Below are 17,610 nucleotides of genomic sequence, written 5' to 3'. Positions count from 1 at the left end.
ACCCTCTTCTGACTCTCATCTGAAGGTAAGATGAGGGTCACAAGGGGGTCACACGTCCCTGACGTATAGACATTGGTAAAGCCAGGTACGTGCCTATGACGTTTGTCCGCCTGTGAAGCGACTGCTCAACAGCCCCGCTCGTGACACCAGTGGCAGAGAAGTCTGTTGGTGACACGGCTGTCATGTGAGCCTACTTCCGCTGGTGACACGGCTGTTATGTGAGTCTGATTCCGCTGTTGACACGGCTTTCATGTGAGTCTGCCTCCGATGTTGACACGGCTGCTATGTGAGTCTGCTTCCCCTGGTGTCACGGCTGTCCTGTGAGTATGCTTCCGCTGGTAGCACGGCTGTCATCACGGCTGTCATGTTAGTCTGCTTCCGCTGATGGCACGGCTGTTCTGTGAGTCTGCTTCCGCTGATGACATGACTGTCATGCAGGCCTGCTCCCGCTGGTGATACGGCTGCCATGCGAGTCTGCTACTGACAAGGCCGCCACTCATGACATCGCCATCTTGACCACGATGCTCGTGATGTTGTGCGCCCTGGCAGCAGCATCACATCTAGCTCGCTCCCGTGGATGTTCTCAGTGTGGTGCGCTGGCAGATAAACCGATGGTAAGCCGGTGATAATCTCGGCTGGAATTTCCAAGTCCTCACGGTCCAAGTATTACATGCACCGAAGAGTTATTCGGACCATCATCGGTGTCCAGGCATTATTTCAGCGGCGATGCCAGGCGGCATTCGATTTAATGTCCATTGCAGCGCTCAGTCCATTAGCCCGCAGATTGGCATCATGAGTCTGCGCGACGTGATTTGATTTTCAGCAAAATTTACGGCGGAAAGGGTAACTCCGTCTTTGCCCTCATCGAGAATCAAACGTGTCTTTGGTATGTGAAATATTTGTGAACGTGGGACCGTTCTTCTCGAAGCAGACCCATCGATTTTGTAGCAATTCTGTTGCAAACGGGTGGAGCGCGCCGGCCGCCACAGCGGTCACCGAGTACGCGGCTGCACGGTGACCTTTCGGGGCTCTGGGGCATCGCCGTCCCTGGTGGATTCGGCCGGAGCGGGGACCTCGGTCAAATAGACATCAGAGCGCTCAACGTACGTAGTTTGCCTGCAGCCCGAGAAAGGGGTATTTCGAGAGGCGCGGCGCTGCTCGCGGTCTGGCTTATGCAAGAATGCCTTGGAACATGCCATTGTGTTTATGAATGGTGGCCTTTTAAAGGGAGTATTCCACACTTTTATGGGGTATATTCTGGGAGTCCCGATTTACATCTTTTAGCATGCTTTGTTTCTACGAATTCGCTTTCATTCGGTAGCGCAGCTAGGGAACCACAGGGGTCACGTGCCTCCTCCTTAGGTTCTGAAGTGCCCTTTGGGCGCTCGGAACTCACGATAAAGGGCCCGAGGGGCTCGGCCCGCAGGGCCGGGCGCTGCCATGCCAGCCAGAGAGCCCTGCGCGCTGAGCAGGGGCCTCCTGACTCGATAGCGGCCTATATGTCGGCCAGACACCCTCAGTAACGAACAGTCGGCTCCGCGGCTGCATAGGCCTGAGGGTCCATTTCCCAAGCAGGGACAAAGTTGGAGACAGCGATTTATATTGGTTGTGGCCCCGGGGTCTATTAGGTTCTCACAGCGCCTAACGGGGGACCTAGGTTGGCAAGGGGCCCGAGTCGGCCAGGGGCAGTGTTCGAGGAGGCCCGAAGCAGCGAGCTAGAATCGCTTTTGAACGAATGTGGAAGTGAAAAATTCCATCGCAAAAAGACCGTCCGGGAGTGAAAAATTCAATTTACAAAATATGGAACTGATGAGCTAGCAACTGCTGCTTCAGCAAACAAGTACACCTGTTTCAGGTTGGCATGAACGTAATATCATAAACCTGACGAGACTGTTTTGTTTTTAACATCTTAGGTCATTAAAGTGAAATAGTATACATTAAAGCATAGCAACTTCATGACAGCGTAATGGGCATAATAATTCATTAACACCAATATTTTGATGCTGCAGTTTGCACTTCTTTTCCACAACATTTTTAACACAAAACAAAGTAAAAGGAATTCAACAACAAAATAGCAACAGCAAATTAAACAATCATAAAACACTCAAACAAAAAAACTTTGGATTCCTACACATCAGCCCATTACCAAGTCAGACAAAGTACACATGCCTCTGGCTTGTGTTGAGATGGGTCAGGGAAAACAAATATTTTGTCACTGTATCTTACAAAATACCAATGCTTATTTCCATGAAAGTGGCCTTACTATGCCTAACCTAAAGAGGCCTAAAGTTGACAACACACAGCACTTGAAATTGCTTTGAACAACTTATTCTGGTTGTCATGGTTAACCTCTGTCAAGGGCAATGATGGGTATGTTCCACAAAACAATCTCTCTTCTCCAAAAGTAACATAACTTTTAGATGACCATGCCAGTTTTGCAGCTTGCCTTTTCAGCTGCAGCAAATACATCCATTTAGGCTGGATTTATTCATATTTGATGACATAGTTTCCGATGTTGGCTTCACATTTTAAATGGGATGGTCTGACGATTTGGTTAAGGCTGATATTTACCTCATATTACAATTGCTACGCTTAGCTTAGGGTCTCACCGGGTTCGGTGATCAAGGCTCCGATTGGAGAGTCTAAGGGAACGAAGGGCTGGTCGGTGTCTCATTCAGAGCCCTAGTCTGCGGGGACGGGCCCTTAAATGACAGTTAGAGGACTCTTTGTCGATCGGGGACTCTCCCCCCCCCCCCCCCCTGAGTCGCTATGGGCCTACGTGTCGGTCAGGCACCATCAATACCGCACAATCAGCTCCGTGTCGGGATTGGCCTGAGGCCTTATGTCCAATCAGCTACAACGCTGGGGCCGGTGATTTACACTGGTCGGGGCTCTTGTATCTATCAGGGGCCCACAGTGCCTAACAGACGGTCATGTGCTCGCAAGGAAGCGAGCCAACTAAGGGCAGTGTCCGGTGAGGCCCGAAGCGGAACCGACGATCAAAGGCCCGGATGGAGGGCACAATGATCGATGGAGAGCATAAAGAATGGCTGTAGGTCACGTAAAAAATTGCGACCCGCTGGTCGCGACCAGAAATATCAGTCAAGGGTTCTTGTGTACCGTTTGAGGACGCCCTAGACAATGCAGTTGTCTTATCTCGCCAGGGACCACGAACACCAAAGATTTGGCTCCCTGACAGTCTGAACCCCAGGGGCCTATTCCCCAAGCAGGAGCAAGGCCAGGGGCCACGATTTGCATTGGTCTGGGTCCGTAACTCAATGGTTGGAAGTCCCATTGCGGGTTTCCCAATTTTGTCAACCTAGTCCCTTCCCAAGGCTTTAGCTGCGTGTCGGCTTGCATTCACCTGATATTTCAAAGGCCCAAAATTTTTACTGGAGGCACAAAGTTATGAGGGACCCCAAAACGTTTACAACTTATTTACCGCTCATATTGTGAAAGTCTCGTTAGCCTGAGCAAATGGTCTTCTGATAAGGGAACTAGTTAGCACTGACAACAAATTTTTCAAACACCACGACCGCGGCCATTATTGCAAACAACCTCTTTTTTACAGTATTACGGAAGGGAGTCATTAGTATCACGGATGGAACAATTTTTCCGTCTGGCGTCTTTGTCTGGTGTGTTAGTTTGTACAACCTAACACAGCGGACGATGGCAATAGTCCGAACAATTGCTCCATTACACTCATCCGCAAATGCATTCTGTATTTGCTTGCATCGGGTTTGAAGTGCGCGCATTGTTCGGCCGGCGGCTGATCTTGGAGAATTATCCAAAACGTTTGATTTTTCGGAGTGACGTGTGGCACTGCGGACACAGGAATTGTCGCAGACAGTTTTCCAGACCGAGGGCAAATCTCCAAAACTATTCAGGGTTTGGTGAAGACGGTACATCTTTTCGTCGCCATGCCTAGCTATGACATTTTCTATGTGGCGCACACGTGATGTACTATGCACTACATGACTCGTACATGAGGACACTAGGAGATATATCAGGACTGCTGGACGTAAGCTGGAAGTTACCGTAACTGATTATCAGGGGGGTAATTCTGTCGTTGAATACTTTTATAGGGGTCTAACGCGCCCTTTCTAGATTGCTGATAGTTTAGGAGGTTGTGCCAATCCCATTAATTTAGCTATTTTTATTTACGAGTTAGTCGTTTTTTGCCAGTAAAGTATGCACACTTCTGAATGGGTTTCTGCATTCGACTGTTCTTCAACGAATGCTTCATCAAGCATGTTTAGCGGAGGCTCTTTTATATTGTTTAGGTGTTAACCACATAGGGATGTAAGCCTCATATACAAGCTAACGTTTAGTAGATAGCACTTACTGGTCATTGGTAAGAAGCACAGTGCAGACCTCATTTTGGCCGATTTGATCCATGAAAACACGGCTGATGTACATTGTTACTATTCTTTGGAGAAATAATGGTAGGTTGGGTGTGGGACTCACCCTTCTCGGTTTACACTAAATCTGTTCCCTTTATTAGTACTCAACGCTACGCCAATGACCTTGAGTTGGGCCGTCCCTCGGGGAGCTTGACATTCCACTTGCCCTGTCGCCTGCCCATTTACCACGCGGAACTCTTAGCGGCATATACCGTCATGTCCATCACCGGCCCAGCGGGCACCGTTCATCGGCGGCATCGCCGCTCTTTACAACGGCCACAAGGGACGGTGGCCCCCCAGCGCGGGTCACTACCGTAACGACCATTTTCAGAAACTGAGCCATTCCAAATTCACATCAGGTGCTAGTTTGCTGTGCGTCTGCTAGTTGACTGTTTAATGCGAATGTAGGCCATTTTAATCATTACTTTTTATGTGGTGCGCCTCAAAATTGTTGCCCCTTGGAGTCATGTATGCATTTTTATTCTGAAAACGTGGTTGCAGCATTTTCAAGCAGAGATGAACAGATACCAAACTTTGGCATCACACTTCGTGGAATGGAGTATATTCATCATATAGATCAATACATTTAGACTAGTTTTTGTTGAATCCGTCAGTGTGATAGATATTGGGGGATGTGTTTAGTACCTTAATTTATATGTCTGCACTTAAATGACAATGAAGTGTCTTATACTCTTTTAACAACTCCACAGCTTGCTCGGAGCATGGTGATGTCAAACCGTGCTCTTTCAAGATTTCTGTTCTTATTGAGTTTTAGCGTGCTTCCAGTAGCTCAAGGCCTTTCTTGCTCATAATGACGGCAAATTTTACGCAGCCGCGTTCTTCTATAATACGGGGAACACATGTCGTTATTTTCCCGTCATGCTATGTGATGTTATTTGCCGCCGGTGGTGTGAAGAAACTTGGCACCAAAGCAACGACCTATGATAAGCAGGCCATGGAAGCATGAGTTTTCGTGTGGTTTTAGTTTGTCTCGAGTGCGCTGTTAGTTGTCACACGCACTGGGCGTTTCCGTCCCGTTGATTGGTGTAATTTGTCCAGCGCATGCAACCCAGCACCCGTACAGCGCATGCAACCATCGATATTGGTGATGAGAAAAAAAAATTATTAAATTAGCATGATTAGAGGTTTCAAATAAACCTTTCATTGCTGCCGATAGTAAAAGAATGGTAGAAATGCCTGTAGGGGTGTCTTTATGAGAGAAAAAAACAGGAAAAACTAGATCCCCTCATTTGAAAGGGAATGTTTCATGATCGAAGATATTGAAGCGCGCACCTGATTTGATAAAACAGGCTCATTTATAAATGTTGGTATACTTTTAAGTGGCAAAGCATGTTCTAAACAACACAATTTCTCTGTTAAATGAATATTCCCCTTAATACGTCATTGTTCTTATGACGTCGTTGTACCTTGCACAACACTGATTGCGAGCCAATGGGCGGCTGTTATATCTGGAAATCGCGCCCTTGAGCACTAGGAGTAAACGACTTGACCATTTCTTTGTATTGGCTTTCATAGCCGCATGGGTTGTGGAATGACAGGATTTGAATGACGTTATTATGGCGTCATGAACGCCAAGATGATCTTCAAATACTATCCCCGAACAAGTAACCCCATCGTCGCGGGCATGTAGCTTAGAAACTAACAGAGTTTAGGTTTTAAGAAGGACACGGATGTGAACTGCACGAATTAGTCTTCAAGATGGCGATTTTAGCTCAAAACTCCTACAAATGTGAACATTCACTTTAATAAGCTTGATTACGGCCGCTGACGCATTAAGCTCGTCATTAAAAGGCCGGAGTGCGTTTGAGGCCTGTAAATTAAATGTGGTCAAAAGTTGGACTGTTTTTAACTTTTGTGCGTTTTTCTGAGTCTTGTACTACTACTCATTTATGGGAAAAATCAGTCGCAATATGGAAAAATTGTCTGGGGTCAAAGGTAATATAAAAGCATTTAGGTTGCGTTTCTTCTTTCCACTGAGCAAGTATATTTCACGCCTTTTATATGCATTTACGTCAGTGGCGAACTGTTATGAGAGTTGCTGTGGGTCGGTAATATAAAAAACTAAAGCCAAGATGTCGTTGCTCTTTTCCCAAGCAAATACAGAGCTCATTCTATTCCGTGGATCTCAGCCCCCATTTACATGAATGAGCTTAGCGACATCATAGGTGCGAGCACGCCGTGCAGCTTCATTCGATCATTAAATAATATGTGTTGACGACGCATGCTTTGAAAAGCTTCGCACGCCATTAAATATAATTATTTTCCCGTCCACAAGCAATGAGGCAAACGACCGACGAATAGGTCCGAACAGACGAACGTAAATCACATCGAACTCAATAGCGGATTGCTGCACACGCCACGTCTAAACTGCAGCCAGGCTAAGCTGAAAAGTTCCGCGCTTGCCATGCTGTTCGGGCCGCCGGTCACTCCGCCGTTTATTGTGGAGGCGCCAGCGGCGGGCTGGCGGGCCGACCATAGATCGGTGCGGCTCCACTGCGTGGGACGGCTCCGGCTGCCGGCTGGGCCCTCTGAGGCACGGCCGGCTTCCATTCAGCGGGGCACGCGGCTGTCAGCGTAAATCAGTCCGGCCGGCCCCGCCCATTAACGCCTGGCAGTCAGCGGAGAGCACGTGTCGCCGGACCGAACCGGGAGCCTCCTGGGGTCAGATTGGGACGGACGCGTCCTCCTGATCAGCGTCCTCCTGGGTTAGGCCTTGGCTGAGGTGCCCTCGCCGCAGGCTACACCGGGAGGAGCAGACCATGGGTCGCCTGAGGCGGAACAGCCCTGCATCCCCCCCCCCCCCCGCCAGTCAGACTGCGGCATGGGTTTTCTGTTCAGGTTATAAGGGCGGGCTTCCGGCATCGGCAGCCATGCAGCGGCAGGGGACAGCGGCCCCAGTGCCGACTGACAGGAGTTCTGGCCAGCTCGAGTGTAGGACGCATCTGGCCCGTGCCGGCAGCAGGGGTAAAATAAGCCTCGGGCCACCCAGTTCATCTTTTCCGAAGTCATCTGCAGCAGCCGGGGCACTCGTATTGGATCAACACGCGCTCCTCATCGTGTCCCCGCTCCAAATCCAATTCGGTCCTAAGCGTTCTGTTTGCGTATCCTGGAGCACTGAGATTGTGTTTGGAATATCAGACTACGTTTGAAAAGTCAGGTTTTGATTATTTCAGCGGAGTTTAGCTTTCAGATACAACTGATTCGCTTGGCTCGTTTCAGCTTGATTCGTGTGATTGCCGCGGGGAAAATAAGTGAAGCTGAACTCTAAGCGAAAAAGGTAACCCCGTGGTCACGTACTTCTTTTCAATTAAAACTTCCTCGATCAGTTTGGATTTCGTGCTACAAGTTCTGCGCTGCAGGCCCAAATCGCTGATGGAAAGCTTTTCATGCACGCAATAGTTGTTTCGATTGCGAGAATTAAAGCAGTTCTAGCCTGAAATTCAGGTGTGTTGATTTGCAAGGCACAGGGGGATCGTTTGCCTTATCAAGCAGACAATATGTACTCATAGCCTGCAAGGTGCCTGGATGTTTTAAACGTCATGCTTAACGAAAGGTGATACTTTCCCTCTGACGTAAATAAAATCGGAAATTCATATATCAGATCACTGCATTGTGTCCTAGTATTCACACTCACTACATCAATGATAATTATATATTCAAGACTCAATACTGATATAGGCAAGAAGGGTTTTCCAGTCCCTGGTTTTCGCGTATGTTGGTGAGAATCCCCGGTGACCTTCAAAATATCAGTAGATTCTGATTAAACGACATTATAAGCAAACTTTGCCAAATACAGTTTAACGATCTATTTTCATGAAGTTCTCAATTAGTGAGCACCTCTGTTCAGTAAAGTCGTGCATCAAATGCGTGATACTAACAGGGTGTATCCACTTCATGTGACAATTTGAAAATCTTCCCCGCCACAGGAAGAGTTCACTTTTTAAGTGAACTCTTCTCTCGCTCTAAAGCTCTCTCGCTCGCTATCGCTCGAACTCTTCTCTAAGACTCGCCAAGACTCGTTACGCCTATGTTTCACCATGGTATATTTCTGCTGCATAAGACATTAACGAATATGCAATAATACAAACCTAGAAATAACCAGAAAAATTAAGCAGTCAGTAAATATGTGAGAAGTTAGTCTGCGCCGGGAATAAATTGTATGCGTTGGGTCAATCTGTCAACTGGACCCAAAACAACCATGCAATACAAGTATCATAATTGATGCAGTATATACCATACTGCTTGTGCGAGGCAGAAAATCATATCAGTCGTGCTTGACATTAGAACAGTCAAAAAAAGAAACAGTAAAATACCGTAAGTAAAGAGAAAAATGCGGTGCGAGCCTAAACACGCCACCGGGTGACCGGCTAGATGCACTTTGCTCGGGTTGGGGTTCAATTTGAGTTGGGGTTATCTGGTACTACAGTCCTTATTGCCAGTCAGGGCACTGTTCGAATGCTTTCGGTGCCAATTTAGTATCTTTTAAGGACGTTCGGTTCCAGAAACTCGCATGTTCAGTTGGGAGCTTTTCAGTGGCGAGGAAGAATGAAGAACGTCCACCAATAAACAGAGAAGAACTGAAGACTCCTGAAGAACTGAGGCAAAGTTTGCACACCAGTATAACAATTACTAAGGCAGACATCACCCCCTCAAGCAGCCGGGATATCAAGAAGTTTATTCGCCATTCATTCTCGAAATCGACAGTCGGCCGAACCGTAGGTATATGTGCATGCACATGCACACCACGTCAAGTGCACTTGGATAAGATCGAGGCTTCCAAAATAATCTGGAGACCACAGAGATACATGCGTATGCTGACAGAGCATGCTGCATGGTGCTCCCGAGACAGCGAAGTAGTCCCCCAAAAAACAGTAGAAAAATTCAAATATTACCAGCCCTTGAAGATCGAGTATACATATATGCAGCCCAGAATGTGACCATTGGCGCCTTCATAATGTACGTGTTGATAATAGCAACAATAGCAAATAGCAAATTGTTGACCAGCAAGTGGTTTACTTTGTGAGCAAAGTATTGTTGAATCCCTTCATTTAACACGCGCCCGGATGGCCGGCTAGATACCCTTCGCTCGGGTGGGGGGTCAATTTGACCCCGCTGAGATCTTGGGAACTAGGAAATTGAGGAACACCAAATTTATAGGATGTGTTAACCCGTACGTGAACTCACTTAGGTCAAGGTTTCAGGTTCCTAGGTTATCACCATCGGGTCAAAAAAGGTCAAATAAGGTCAAGCTCCAGGCTAGTCTTCAAAGTGCCCACAGAACCTAGATAACCGTTGCCAAGCAAAAGGTCACATTCTCATTCAAGGTCAGTAAACATTTTTGACCTTTTGAAGGTCATGGTGACCAAAATCATACAAGATTGCTTTGAGTTTTGCATTTGGCTAAGCGACAAAGATTACACTAGGCAGTATGTTCCTAAAACAAAATGTGGACCTGGGTCATTTTAGGTCAACGACCTATTCTGATCTCTAAGAAGTCATGGAAGATGTATAATGCGGTTCCTGCCATCAATAAACTCGAAATGAGCACCAGAAACTATCCTATACAGCAAGCCCTAGAGTAACAAAACAGGTTGGTTTTGACCTTGGTGTGACCTTCATGCCTGACCTAAGGTCAATGTAATTTGTTCATTCAACTGCACTATTGCCTAAGAAAGCATCTCAGAGATGTATGGCTTCGTCTAGCACTCCGTTGTTGGATCAGATTGAAGGATTCCCTAGAAATTACCTTCGCTGAAGCCATGGCTTGACTTTGACCTGCCATAGGTCAGCGAACGTACACGGTACATATAAATTGTTAATGCCAAACGATCCGCCACTCAATTGTCTATAGCTACACAAAATTTGGCGCGGCTACACCGCGCCGTTCGAAAACCATTTTGGAAGAACCTTTGGGAGTCAATTTGAACCCCACCCCGCCCGAGCGTGTGTTAACTGATCACGTCACAAATAAATTGCCTCACTTGACGTCGAATTGGATTTTTCGAAGATGTGTTTAATCTACTACTCATGAGATACTGAAAATTTAGCAAACCAGCCTGGCGTACCCCACAAATTACTCACTAAATGGGGGATTGATAATCCTTACAGGCAGCACCGGGTTCAGCATCGTAGTTGTAGTAAAAACCAGAAAATAATGACATGTCAACGCCTTCAAGAGCTCAAGCATGGTCCTACTAATAAGCTAACACAAAATTGTCCACCGTTTTTGTTTTACAAGCACAAGGGCTTTGCCAAAATGATGCTAGGTTATGAGCCCAGATCCGCTCAAAATTGAGATGGATCTGAAACCCAGAAGCGGAAAATAGCACAAACAAGTGCCTCGTGTCACACTAGATGGTAACAAAATCATTAAGAAAAAAATTCATGGTTTATAAAGAAGTGTATTAGGCTCCCGATATCAACAAGGCCTGTCTGTTTTTCATGCGCATTTCCAGGTCATTTCAGAGACCCTGGTCTCCCATTAACACATCAGGTGTGTGAAGACGGATATGAAGAGCTGTTCACTGCGCGTGGCGGGGGCTGTGGCGCAGCACATGGATCTTTTCGGTAATCGATATAGTTCCGGCGAAACTACGACCTCAAGCTTGACTGCTAAGTGAATGCAGTGCGGCAGAGGCTGCTATGCCATCACAGACGAGATTCTTCCTGCCTTTTTCTTCCCCTCCCCTTGTTCGTTTTCTTCTCCCTCCACTTTCCTCGTCCACTCTCCTACAGTCGCATATCAGTTCCAAAACACCAGTGACAGAACGCGCCACCACTGCACCTCCATGCTGTTCGTGGCTTGCAATGGGCTGTAGACCTGGTGACAGGTGGGCGGCGCTAACCACGTGCCTGTGTCTCGCCAGATAGCTGTCAATTCCTTCCGTTTGCAGGTTATGGCACGTGCTCTCCTAAGACAGACGCCGGGAAGCTGCTCACCATCGCCTACGCGGTGATGGGGATCCCGCTCATGCTACTCTACCTCTCCAACGTCGGTATGTTAAGCCGTGCGCAGCGTCTCGCACCAGTGGTGCAGCGTCCTGCCCTGGTGTTCGCACTTGAACACGGCATGCCGGAGGGCACCACATGGAGCGCAACAGCGTTCACCGCAACTAATTTTCAGCACCTCCGTCTGAAAGGCCTGAAATGTGCTTCGCGGGTCAGGCGTGGCAGTGATTCACTAGTTGCCGATTGATTTTGATGTTTTTGGCGTGAAGAAGGTAAATTTTCGATGTCAGAGAAACACTTGAGGGAGTTGCGAAATGGGTGGCATTTACCGATGCCCGCTGACCAGTGATGTGTTGGCTGCATGTGAGCAAGCGGCTGACCAGTGATGTGTAGGCTGCATGTGAGCAAGCGGCTGACCAGTGATGTGTTGGCTGCATGTGAGCAAGCGGCGGACCAGTGATGTGTAGGCTGCATGTGAGCAAGCGGCTGGCCAGTGATGTGTAGGCTGCATGTGAGCAAGCGGCTGACCAGTGATGTGTTGGCTGCATGTAAGCAGGCGGCGGACCAGTGATGTGTAGGCTGCATGTGAGCAAGCGGCTGACCAGTGATGTGTTGGCTGCATGTGAGCAAGCGGCTGACCAGTGATGTGTAGGCTGCATGTGAGCAAGCGGCTGACCAGTGATGTGTTGGCTGCATGTGAGCAAGCGGCTGACCAGTGATGTGTAGGCTGCATGTGAGCAAGCGGCTGTCCGTCTTTCGACCATAGTTTATTAGAATATGTGTGCTAAACTTCCGCCACCTGTCAATGCAGGGTATCAGGAGAAGCGTGAACTGCATCGAGCATCGGGTATGCGGATAAATTGGTGAGCGGCATGTCGAACTGCAAACAAACACGAATGAATAAAACTGCTAGGGTATATGGTTCTAGAATCGAAAATGCGTGCAAGGTGATAGTTTCTGTGATGAGACGGACTATGGATGGAGGTAACGTATGACAGTTGATGTCAGGTCTCCTGCTCTCTTCTGTTGCTGAACTTCTGCCGCGCAAAGCTTCTGCCGGGGCGGCCTGGCCTCGCCGTCCGTCGTGCGGATAACCCCGTTTCTCCAACCTCAGGAGACATAATGGCGCGCTGCTTCAAGATGGCGTTCGGCGGGCGATGCATCTGTGCGGGGCGGCCCACCGAGAGTCCGCCGGCCTCCAGCGGCCACCTCCACCGACCGGACACGCCACAGACGGCGCTCAACCACGTGGACGGCGAGCTGAAGCGGGGCTCGGAGCCGCCCTGGCCGGGCCCGCCCTGGGACGAGGCTGGTCCGCTGCTAACGCCGGCAGAGCCCCGCGCGCCTCTGCTGCCCTTCTGCTTTTGCCTGGTCGCCATCGTGGGCTACATCCTGGCCGGTGGCTACCTGCTGACGCTGTGGGAAGACTGGAGCTACATGGACGGCGCCTTCTTTTGCTTCGTTAGCCTAAGCACGATCGGGTTCGGCGAGCTGACGCCCGGCTCGTCGCAGCTGGCGGCGGCGCTGTATCTGCTGCTGGGCATGGCGCTGATCGCCGTCTGCTGCAGCCTGCTGCAGGAGCAGCTGGTGGCGCTAGCCGGCTGCCTGGCGCGCCTGCTCGACCTGCTGCCTGACGAGGCTGACGAGCGCGACGGTGACGAGCTGGCCAGCTGACGCCGGGGGGCGCCGGCCGCGCTGCCCCCGCCGGCCGGCCGCTGCCGCTGCTGGCGGGACGGCCGGCCCGAGCTGGGTCAGCTGCAGCGCCCTGACCTGGGTGGCGCCCGGGCCGAGCCTAGCCTCGCCGCCAACCACGTCGGCTGCCACGGCGACGCAAGCCATGGCGCCCACGGCACGCCCAACCATGTCGGCTGCCACGGTGACGGCGGACACGGGGTGCACGGCACGCCCAACCACGTGGGCTGCCGGCCAGAGCTGGAGTACCGGGGCGGCGCGGCGCTGGAGCTGAGGCCTCTGCGCCCGCAGGACGCCGGCCTGGCTAGTCCGCTGCCCGCAGAGGTGATTCGACCCGGCATACTGAAGAAAACAATCAGTGAGGTGAGCTTCAGGCGAGACAACGGAGTTGACGGCGGCGTGGTGGTCGGTGGCTTTGTGGTCTGAGCCCGGCCGCGGCGCGGCTTCAGGCCGTGTGGCGTGCGGCTGGCGCGCTCTTGCGGACGGTGTGCGGATGGTTCGAAACTTGCCCGGACTGCAGCTGACACACAACAAACATTTGGACGCCGCGCAACGCTCGCTTAGCGCAGCGTGGTAAACACTTGAGCGCTGCTCAAGTTTTGTCATCATCGTTAACTGTTGTCGTGGGCCGAAGCGGTGGCCGTGTGGAGTGGGAGTGCGGTGGTGTCCGTTCGCGTTTATAAGGTTTCGAGTGCTAGGAGGATGATGCCGTATCAAAAGAAAACCTCTGTTTCCATGACAGTGAACGATGTCCCGTGGTTGTCCTACTGAAATGCCGTATTCGCTGCTTTACTGTTGCAACCAATGTTCGTTGACTTACCAGAATAACTAGCATTTTCTTTGTAAAAATCAAGCTTTCACCAAACTTGTTTATCCATTGAGGACATGTAGAGCTTTTGTTGACTATAGGCACTTAACAAAGTGATGCACTACTTATAAGATCGCTGTGAAACTGACACAGCCTCGCAGGAATGGACTGCATTTAGAATCTTGTTTAGAACATTCCACTGTCGTCGTATACACAACCTGTTTGTCGCTGCCATGAAGAATGTTTGGAAATGGGGTCATGTTCAAATATGAGTTTACGTCCAACACCTTATCGTATAGAACGTCCAACAATTCATCATATAACATGTCAACAAGATGACGATGATAGCGTAGCACGCAGGGTCGATGGCTGCGTGCTATGGTACCATCGTACAACGTAGTAAACGACATATTTTAGACTGTAATTCTCGGTGCGTTGTGTGCTGTATTGTTTGTCGTTTTTTGTTAAAAAGGTTATCATTTTTCCGTGTAACAAACATGACGCAAATTTTACTCGCCTGTGCAGATCAGAAATGTCAAAAATTTATTCCGACTTGGACGTGCATTTTGTAGATGAATGGAAACCATGACACTACTTATCCCGAACCGTAGCCGTTCTCGATGCGATCCGTATAGATGTCTGGTTCTTTGCTGTAAAACTGTGAATGAACCCTGAGAAAACCAAGGCTATAGAAGTAGCAAGGGCTGATGCAAGAAAACAGAATCGAGGGGTGCTAAGAGACTGAAAACAATGCAAGAGCAATCATTTTGTTTTCGCAAAAAGGGTTCAAACCTTGGAAATGCTTCATTGAGATCAAAGTGATGGGCAAACGAAAGTCAGAAAACTTTATTTTCAATGGATAAAGGCCGAAAACGGCTCTCTCAAAACACAAGGTGGTGCTCATGCATCATTTAATCGTTGCCTTCACATCACCAATCAGCCTACGTCGAGCACAGCCCATGACCTGCTGTGAACTGCCGACCACTGTAGCCAGGTGGTCGGTCGACTGTCGAGCACACATCCCGCCCGAAGACACTTGTGTTGGCAGCACACCATCACATCTCGGGCCAACGACACGTGACAAACAAATGGTAGGGAAGATCAAATGTATGTGTCAAATGGTCTGGGTTTTTCCAGCCATCTTTCCCTCACTCAAAATGGAGGTGATATGTTCAATTATGGCACCGTTGCGTAGTGCGTATTTCACTGAACGCTGCCTCCGTGTTGTCAACAACCCACGCAACGCAAAAACCCTTCGCAGCCTGTTCCATACCGCTGCGAACCACGACCCCGGTTTGCGGGAAGGTGGAAGGGGAGTGGGACGGGAGAGGGGAGGGGAGTGCTGCACGCACCATCGGCGGGGTGGTGGCAGCTGGCAGAGGGCGTGCGTTATAACAGGCGTGCTGATGCATTTCTGTGCCGTAGCCAGCTAATGGCAAATAATTACGACACCAAAAGAATGATGGCGCACGCACATGATGCAATTACACGAAAACAGTGCATATCCGCTCAGCAGAATGCCTTGTGAAAGGCACGTGTCGAAAATCATTTTATTTTGGTGAGCATTAAGATCTGTTGTTGCATTAGCCTTATCCTCGGCGTCCATTCGAATTTTTCCACACCATTTTGGTGCGCACTGACCAGAAAAAAACACAGCTGATAATAAATAGGACACGGTGGGTACATTCAGTCCGTCTTTGTTAAAGAATGGAATGTGACGTTGTCGCCACGGCACCTTTAAGGCCGGCCAGTGACACGTAAGCGTTCAGGGGCCATGATGCTTGCCAGAATTCGAACCCGAGCCTCCATGTGGGAGTGTGGCGCGCTAGCCACTCTGCCATCAGGCCCGAACGGTCAGTGTCAGCTGACAGAGTAGGTGCCCTTCTCGCCCCTCCATTATGTTCGAGAAGGCCGGGACCAGCTGAGATAGGACCAGCCGGATTGACCCCGACCGGGCGCAGAGCACGGCACGGTGTGGCGGGGCGCCGGAACATCACAGTCCCGGCAGAGGACGGGTCGGAAGGGCGCGGCTAGGGCGGGTGTGACCCCACCGGGTGACGTCACGGCAGGGATGTCTCCCCAATAGCCTTCAACTAGGCCAAACAGGGGGTAAGACGCCTATCAAGGCAAAATGTCGCTTAGCTTCACCCGACATGCTATGCACCCCGCATTATTCCGAAGGCCTAAGGAAAAAGCAAAACGATGTGTTGATTCGTATATGATGTAGAGGGAGGAAGAGCAAGAGAAAGAAAAGGAAGAAAGCAAGAGAGAGTGTAAGAGAGAGAGGGAAAGAGAGAAAGGGAGAGAGCGAGAGAGAGAGAGAGAGAGAGAGAGAGAGAGAGAGAGAGAGAGAGATATATATATATATATATATATATATATATATATATATATATATATATATATATGTCGACGGCAAGAGGCAGCGTCGCCTCGCTCCAGCAGAAAAAGATTGGGTTATTTTCTAGGCCTGGTCCAATATCGCAAATGTCTAACAATTTATGTCTGCCCGACAATGGCACAGTCTCGTCATGGCACCATAACATGTAGCTACAAAAAACATTTCCTGATGCGGTATGCGTTACGCCATTCCGCGATGCTCTAGTTGTTAGTTATTTGGCCTTTAACAACACAGACATTCCCGGCTTGCACCATATCCCAATATGCAGTATCTGGCACAGCGCATGACAGCGTGATCAATTGGGCAATCATCACTATTACCTCGTGGGCCTTGGCGCCAGTCCGCGGTACGCTGTCCGCATACCTTTTACGATGTGCGATTTATGTAACCAGAAAGCACTGCTGCTGGAAAGGTTCGATGTAAACTCCCCAGACTTTCAACATGGTGACGAGAACAGAATATTGATGAAGATCGTTACGGCGGATTTCCATGCTTAAGCCATCTTTAAGTCGGGAATGTAGGGATGGGATGGAGATGGCCTTATGTGGGATGGTACGGTAAGAGCGAGCAAGTAGGTCCCGTGACACAGTTTTGTTTTTGCTCAATAAGTTGACACTTTTCCTGTCAGCTATGACAATTTTCGATTTCTGGGAGCAACTAAGAGGGGTAGTAGGGGTAGTAGGACATTGCTGGGGCCATCCTCGGTTATCTCAGACAACGAGGTTTAGCTGGTGCAGGAGACCCAAGCCAGGTTAAGCGGGCACTCGGACAGATCTCCAAGCCCGGGCGGCTATGTGATCGACTCCTGGCTGATGACCGCAGCATGCCCCCCGGTGAGACGAAGCGTGGCTCGATGCAGCATAACGTGGGCCCGAGGAAAAGATGGCGGATGCCGATGGCAACGCCGACACGACTGGGTCGTCCTCAAATCTGGGTTCCTGATTGTATGGCCGCCAGCCGGTAGCGAACGAGGTCAAGAGGTCACTATAAGTCACTGATGACCACCCCGGCATCGTCTGGAGTTTTGAGCTCCAACATCTTCAGTAAACTCAGAACACGTTGTGATACTTTTTGGAAGCTATCTCATGGAATTAGCTCGTAGCGCATTTCAGACTCAAATCGAGGACCATAACACTTTGTGTCAGGGTGTCCCGAACCCTTCACCCCTTCATTTATCTCGGCGAGCGGTTTCCGAGAACATTGGATCGTGATTAAAAACGCGCTAAAAGGCTTCGTGCATGCTCCTGGATGTAGTGAGAACCTGGCGAAGACCTGTATACTTCTTGACGGGATTCTTAGACGGTCCTTTCGGGCGCCAGCCCGGGAGATTGACGAAA

The 17,610-nt window shown here is 49.5% G+C and overlaps 1 protein-coding gene across 1 annotated transcript in view; it reads left to right on the top strand.

The window, feature by feature from the left end:
• Positions 1 to 13,046, top strand: part of LOC119099163 (potassium channel subfamily K member 18-like) — a 54,341-nt gene extending 41,295 nt beyond the window's left edge. Inside the window, 2 exon segments of the mRNA XM_037222271.1 lie at positions 11,318 to 11,419; positions 12,487 to 13,046. Coding sequence (XP_037078166.1) covers positions 11,318 to 11,419; positions 12,487 to 13,046 — 662 coding nt within the window.
• The last annotated feature ends 4,564 nt before the right edge of the window (positions 13,047 to 17,610 follow it).

The sequence above is a fragment of the Pollicipes pollicipes genome, unplaced genomic scaffold (genome assembly GCF_011947565.3).
Source record: "Pollicipes pollicipes isolate AB1234 unplaced genomic scaffold, Ppol_2.1 Scaffold_4740;HRSCAF=5597_pilon_pilon_pilon, whole genome shotgun sequence".
NCBI classification, from domain to species: Eukaryota; Metazoa; Arthropoda; class Thecostraca; order Pollicipedomorpha; family Pollicipedidae; genus Pollicipes; species Pollicipes pollicipes.
This window is presented reverse-complemented; position numbering and strand designations above follow the sequence as displayed.